Source organism: Agrilus planipennis, unplaced genomic scaffold, assembly GCF_000699045.2.
Source record: "Agrilus planipennis isolate EAB-ADULT unplaced genomic scaffold, Apla_2.0 scaffold105, whole genome shotgun sequence".
NCBI classification, from domain to species: Eukaryota; Metazoa; Arthropoda; class Insecta; order Coleoptera; family Buprestidae; genus Agrilus; species Agrilus planipennis.
The window spans coordinates 367,422-375,266 of record NW_020438878.1 but is presented as its reverse complement, the minus strand read 5'-3'; the positions used below and the strand labels follow the sequence as shown (position 1 = coordinate 375,266).

At 34.4% G+C, this 7,845-nt stretch overlaps 1 protein-coding gene across 2 annotated transcripts in view; it reads left to right on the top strand.

Moving 5' to 3' along the window:
- The first annotated feature begins 4,155 nt into the window (after positions 1-4,155).
- LOC108737748 (calcitonin receptor-like) overlaps positions 4,156-7,845 on the top strand; it is a 49,896-nt gene continuing 46,206 nt past the window's right edge. For both annotated transcript variants that reach the window (XM_018470837.1, XM_018470836.1), the window contains exon 1: positions 4,156-4,240. In XM_018470837.1, coding sequence (XP_018326339.1) covers positions 4,236-4,240 — 5 coding nt within the window. In that variant the 5' untranslated portion in view covers positions 4,156-4,235. The remainder of the gene's footprint in view (positions 4,241-7,845) is intronic.

Sequence of the window (7,845 nt, the reverse complement as noted above, 5' to 3'; positions counted from 1 at the left end):
CTCTCATCTTTCTCGCCCGAACCGCCACCCGCCAATTCCTACGATCCTTGAAAGTAGGCCTTCCGCCCTATCTTCCGGTTTAGTCCGGAAGGACTGTCCGCCCACCAGCATTAGTGACTGATGAGAATTAAACACCCAAAAGTTTTTTTTAATCAGTTGTAGGTATTAATTTACGACGATCATTTGTAAAATGTGAAAACAAGCGACATCACTTCTGGCATTGCTTTCAACATGGTCACTTGCGTCAGATATATTCGATACTATTTTTTAGAATTGCCAAGAAACGAGAGCTTGTACTGTCCACCTAAATGGGACAGCCTACTGTGTTGGCCTTTAACTCCCGCGGGTGCAACCGCCAATCAATCTTGTCCACGAATATACGGATACGACACAAAACGATTTGCGTTTAGGGAATGTTGGACGAATGGATCGTGGTATATTCATCCTATTTCTAAAAAGGATTGGTCGAACTATACTACGTGTGTAAATAATGAAGATCTCGAGGTGAGTATGCATAAAAATATTTCAGCGAAAGAACCAAAATAATTTTAAATGTTTCAGTACATTAACAAGTAATAAAAAAAGGTTAAAAGTAAAACAATTTAAAACTATTTATGTCCATTCTTCCAGACTACAATTGTGAAAAGCAGATTCTTTTTACCGTATTAAAAAACTTTTTTAATTTATAACTTGATTACAATAGGTAGTTTTTAAAAGTCGCTCAAGGATTCTACTAAACATTAAAGAAAGCTTTTTCCTATCAATTTCTAATATAGTTCTTTAGTGTCTGGTTGAATAATTGCTTTCTGTAATTTCAAACGCAGCCTCAGCCGTTACATATTTCACATCACTCGACAAAATTCTATACACTAGATCAGCGGTTCTCAAAACATTAAAATTCTGTACACGGAAGTGAAAAGTTGGGCAACCAATTTTTGTATCCATTAGTATTGCATGACGAAAAACTGGCTTATTTGACAGAAATATTTAATGAGCTCAACGTAATGATCAGATCCTTACGGTGAAGAAGAACAAATACGCTTACAATGAAATATCTTCCCTAACGATGACAAAAAACAAAATTGGCTTCTGGATTGAATGCATTGACCAAAAAATTACGAATGGTTTCAACTTTCAAACCTTAAAGAATATGCATTACAAGTAACCGCAGGGTAAAACCATAAATAGGCATCTATTGAATCACTAAAAATACTTAAATGGATATTTTCTAAAGGATTAGAGGACAGTTACTGAATACAGAACCATTTGCAAACCGGGCTAAACCATCAATGTTAACTGCGTCGGCGTTTGAATTTTAATGACCTTCGAATCGAACTTAAGTTTGAATACTCTGCAGTTGTTGAGAAGGTTATCACGGGTCCTGTTTCCAATTTCCTCCTTAAAAAATTTAGAACGAAAGGATACCAATCTGGATTTTCGAATTCAGTTACTTAAACCTAATTTTAATGCTTCTATAAGCTAAAATTCCCATATTAAATACGTGTAATCTAGATTTTGAATTCAAAATTCAATTCGAAGATTATAACATGTACACAATGATGTGTTAGGGGTCTTACACATAAAACTTTTAGATATCAGTTTACATTATTGTCGAGAAGAGGTTCTACCAAAAAAGATTGAATCAAAAAGGGTTCCATAGCAAAAAAAATTGAGAACCGCTACACTAGACAATAATCACTATACAAATGCAACTGAATAATGTCAATGAAAATGCGACTGTATATAGGGAAATAATCATGATCGAAATGGGGCACCAAATCTAGATGATAAAAATCTAAGAAATTTGTGTGTTACTTATCAATTTCGTATATTGACTGTTGAGTGTAAGGTCTGCAAATCTGTGAATAGAGAAGAGTTGGGAGAACAAGAGTTTTATACAAATAAATCAATGTGTTAACGTTCGAGAAGTCCTTGTAACTCCTCTCCAGGAACCCGAAAGCTCTGTAAACGGTCGACAAAGTGCAATCAACATGTCTATCACACTTAACGGAACTCTCAAAAACGACTCCCAAATGCGTCCGTCTCCCAGCCTATAATCACACTTCTTAACTTCTTTATTCGCGGTATTCCAGTCAAGAAGAGCAACAATGTCTCTTTGACAATGATGAAATTTCATTTATTTAAATTACACAACTAAAGGTCGATTGTGACTACACATTCCGTTTCCATTCCATATCTATTCCGTATAATACGATGATATAATTATTCAAAAACAAAAAAAAAGTATTACTTTCTTTCTATATAAGCAGAAACAGGTAATGTGAAACTGATTGCAAGTATTTATATGCTACTGTTATTCTGAAAGAGGGCGGGGTTGGTGTACCGTTCGAAATTTACTAATGATCTTCTAGATGTATGTAAATTCCGCCCGAGGTATTTTTATTTCCTTACGTAAATTTCGTAAAATATATATTATCTTCGTTTACTTTCTGTAGCGATGTGACCTTCAGTTTGACCGGCGCAAGGTAGAAAAGAACAGCACTAGGCCAAAAAAGGAAGGAGACAGCTCTCGGCCAAACTCTGAACCGGTGAGGAGCGTATAATCCGCACAGTACTGCACGGAAAAATTGACCGTTTTATCCTCTACAATTGCATTGCTCAAACGTGCTGTTATTGGTACCATTTATTACTGAAAATATCAACGAGATGTTTATTTATATTTGAAGAAATATTAAAGGCTGTAACGCTTGTTTTCAACTCGCACTACTATTCATGATTGAACAAAACTTTTGGCAGGTACTGTATGAAAAAGTATGTTTAATGAACAAGAGTCGAGAGTATAATGAGCTTTTTTCTCCCTACCTACGATTTTGCCAGCGCTCTTCCAAGACATTGGAAAGCGCACATCGCTACAGAAAGTAAATGAAGTATACTTTATTGTGCGACCAATGTATAAGTGGATGCTACATTTAGAAGCCATCCCAAATATTTTTACTACATAATTACTTTTCATGCATTGCAACAAGATTCATATGTACCTACCTCTCGTATTTTTATTACTTCCTGATAAAATTTCAAAGATCTATATTAAATGATTCAAATGAATCATGAAACATTTTTATGGATATCGAAAACGCAATTCATACTGTAATGCAACTTGTTTTGATTAAATCAAGGATGACAGGTTGTTGTTTTCATCTAGGCCAAGCCCGGTATAGAAAAAGTTTTTTTTTTGGCTTTTGATTCTTAGACCTAACGATGTCGTTCATGTTTCCACTGACTATTTAATGATACTTCTTCCAGAAAATGGACAAGGAAATGTTATTTGTGATTATATACTATAAAATTATATATCTGATGAGGTAGCTTTTCCTCCAGAAATAAGGGCAGTTTTCTTATTCGTATATTTCGAATGATACCAACTAATTTAATTTTTTGCTATAGCAGAGACTTTAAAATATTATCTACGATAGCGTTTGCAAGGTTTTCAAATCGCCGCATTACTTTTATCGCACTCATTAAGTGCCGGTACATATCGGACGGAATTTGCGTATAGTAATAAAAATCGCCGAGACGGAATTTACATTGATATGCTGTCCGGGACGGAATTGAGGCTTTCCGTGAAGACGAGAATTTGCAAAAAAAAAAGGAATGGAAAGAAAGCAATATTGAAAAATGGTTTTATTGATTTATTACATTCTAAATAATATAATATAAATGCGATTGTGAGTTTATTNCCGTTGATTCAAGAAAATAAAAGATAAAAAAAATTACTATATGAGTTCGGGCTCAGATACGTCAACAGTGCCTCTTATTTGGTTACATAATATCCTAACATTAAAGAAAACTTCCCAGGGGGATGGCGATCTGTTCCGTTTTTTTATTAAATGCGATACATACTTTCATTCCTATAAGATACTTAGAAAAAATTGAAACAGAAATAATTTTGACATTTATAATTCATAAATTTTTATTATCATTCCAAACCCATAAAATTGAAACAAAAATATAATCTAACTACGATAAACATAATTGCACCTATAATTATGTGTCAGTTATTTTCTAACCTTCATGATTTTAACATTAATAATTTAACCACGGGTTGTTCAATTCGGCGTGATATGTAAAACAAAAGATGTGATACAAACGTTAATCTGTTTTGTGCTTTCATCCAAAAGTCAAAGACAAAACGGTAGGTATTTAAGTTTGCAACAATTTTTTTTCTCTAAAAGAAGACAATTCTGAGGAAACGATAGAATTTCATCCATCCTACTATGTTGTAAGTAATACGCAGTCAACTAATGTTGTGATACAACAGGCAAAAAAGTATCAAATAATCACAACGGTATGTTGGTTCACGTTGCAATTTTTTAAACACCTCAGCGTTATCAATTGCTCATAAACGAATTAACTTTATCTTACAGTTAGATAATCACAATAAACAGTCAGTTTATGGAAACATTAAACTTGTAGATTAAACTTTCCTAAATAATTCAGTTTAAGCATAGATACATTACTGCTCAATATATCTATCAATTTATCGTATTTATCTACTGAAATTTATACAGGATTACATTATACACAGGGTAATTTCAAAATCAAATAACTCATAGTGGTTTCTAATCATATCTCGCATTAAATGATACCAAATCGATCCAAAACCAGTACACCCTTTTGTAATTGTAACTGATTAATTAACTGAAAGTAAATAAAGGATCGCCAACGTTCAAACGTTGATGGCCTTTCGCTTAGTAATGTTTGCGGCTGTCAACTGGTGAACTTTTAGCATGATTCTTTTCTATTTGACAACTGTTTTGTTGATACTAGGGTTTACACGTGGCTTACAGACTTTGAGCTGTTTCGTCATAAACTGTTATAAAATCTAATCTTTCTCGGTCTACCCCTCTTAACTCCTGTTTCTGCTTCCAATATGTCTCTACCTGACTTTTCATACCCGATAAGGTGTTCTACCAACCTATCCCGCCTATTTCCTATTGACTTTCATAACGCCCTCTGTTCTCCTCATTTCTAATTTTCTATATCCACTAAATCCTCATCATTCACCTGTAACACCACATTTCAAACTCTTATAACCTACCGTTGAGGTCTTCATTAATTAAAAAGAATAATTTCTATTCTAATCAAAATGTGAATGAAAAGTTGCACAAAATGCAAAGGAAATCTTGTCTTCTACTTATCATATTATTATACGAGGGCGGTTCAATAAGTACCCGTGTTTGAAGGCGGAGGCTGTTCCTGAGGGAAATCGGTGTTGTCATCGTGTGCTGTCATCTATCAAACCACGCCAAAACGAATTTCAGACTAATTGATAGGTTAGTTTGGATTTGGCAGCCATTCGACTGAGACGTGTTTCGTTATTTTCGCTAAGATGGAAAAAGAGCAGTATCGTTCGGTAACTCGCTTTTTGTTTTTGGATGGGAAGAAATGCGAGGAGATGAAAGCAAAGTTGGATACTGTTTATGGAGACATTTCGCCATCTACGACCACAGTTAAATATTGCTTCAACAAATTTAAACGTGGGCAAAGATCCGTTTTTGATAGGAGCGATCAGGAAGCCTGACAAACGTTGTTACCGAGGAAATCATTTTACGGATTGTTTTGGAAAAGGAAGAACGATCAATGGACTACTACAGTGAGTTGTTGGACCGCTTCGAAAAAAAATTGAAGGAGACACGGACGCATTTGACGAAAAAGAAGGTGCGTTTTCAACACGATAACGCACCGGCACATTCGTCAGGAGTTGTTGCTGCCAAAATGTATGAATTACCTTATGAATTTGCTGCCGCACACCCCGTACTCACTCGATTTGACTCCCTGCGACTTCATCTTGTTCCATACGAAGAAGTCATCGCCTAGACAGGGGAGATTTTGGAGAGTTCGACAAATCTTATTTTTTGGAGGGGTAAAAAAAATTGCAGGGTCGTTGGGAGAAGTGTATCTTTCTAAAAGGGGACTATGTTGAAAAATAAAAAAACAAATTTAAAAAAAAAGTGTCTTCATTTCTAACACGGGTACTTATTGAACTGCTCTCGTACCTATGTAGTGGCATTCAATAGTGAATCCTTTTGAGAGAGACAGCGGCTTTAAGGGTATTTAAAACGAAATAGAAGAATTTTCTAGCTTATTATTCTCATTATCATTAAGTAATAGGAACATTCATACGTCACTTGTGCAAATTTTAAATATCGTTCCATCACCGTGAAGATTCCTTCAATTTTAACTCATCTGTTAAACGTGTCTGTTTACCACTTTGAACTTTGTAGACTAATATAAAGCACAAGCGCACGTCAATACTGTCTAATTTTAATTTTAGAGGATGATTTGATGATCTTAGAACGTGTTAAGATCGGTATGCTGCGTTGCAATGCGCGGGAAAGTTGTCTAATGATTTTTTGAAATATTTTTGCACGGGAGACATCAACGTTGCGTCAAGCGACGAACCCGATTTCGATAATTTTGAATATCGAGTTTATTGAGTTGAATTAAACGGCGAAAACGGTTTCATTGTGTACTTTATTAAGGTATATTGTTTAAAAAAGTGTTTTTGTGTTATTTGGGCCTTAATCCACGCGTTAAGATCAAAATAGGTGAGGTTTTTGAAGCGGTTGTTTTAACAAGAGAAAGGCATGTTTAACAAAAGTTCTGTTGCAAATTTTAAAATACCTCGAAGAAGTAGATAAGTATCCTGTTATCTTTTGAATAGAGGAGGTGTCCTTGAGTACTAGACCGCTTTTCGAATCTATGGCTAGTTTCTCCGTCAGGGGGCGTTAAAGTTGACCAATATTGATTTGGCTATTATGGCTAATTATTGATCGATTTATATGATTGAAAAGTTGATTCCTATAGATTCTAGCTTGTTTATTAATAATATTGATGATTTTTTCCATTAACACTTGTAATAAAAAAGTTCGAAAAAAATCACGTTTTTGAGTAATAACTTCTAAAACAGAAGGAATGTAAATAATCAAGATAAATTCATTAAAAAAAAACTTTTGTGATATTAGATCTAAATAATTCATACAGCAAATAAATTATTTTTCATCGATAACATAAGACCATGAGGCTCCACCCTCTTGTTGAAAATCCGCCAACCAAGAATTAAAACTTCGTATTGGTTTAATGTTTAAACAAATATTTGAGCAGGACTTAATGTGATTTTGGGATGTTAGTGGGGGTAGTATTTAATAAAAACCCTGCCAGAACGAAGACATGAACCATTATCCGAGGGGTACCCGATTATGCGGTACCCGGAAAAATTACTATCCGCTGCCCTTTTGAATATCAACCATTCCCGTACATACACAGATGCTCTGGTAACTTTGTTATGCGTTTCACTTATACCATATACACGATTGATAAAATTCCCTAACGAGGGTTGGAAACAATAATGAAGTGGTGGAAAGGGGTTTCCTATCGGCACTTGTATTCTACCTCGTTGTGCATTTAGTTTAATCAATAATCCCGTTGCATATTCAGAGAAATATTCATTTCAAGTCGAACAAATCTACCTGACACAATTCATTCCCGTTAATTCAATTTAAAAAGCCCGTGGAAGAGAAAAATTCTGCTACTGAATGATAATACTCGTCATAGTCGTTAGTGTTTTGCTTTTTATTTTCCTAGACGCTGTTCTCTGGTGCTGACGTAAATCGAGGTGGTGTTTTGTTTTTTCCGTTTTTCGTTCTATTGTTATTTGTGATTATCAATTTTTTAATTTTAAAAAGAGCCAATAGCGATCAACGATTATTTTATAAGAACGTAAACAAATTGTTTAGAGAAATTATATTTACGACAAGTATTTTAATAAAGCCAGTATTCTTTTCTTATATTTTCTTTTGTTTTTTAGCTTGTTAGGCCTTATAT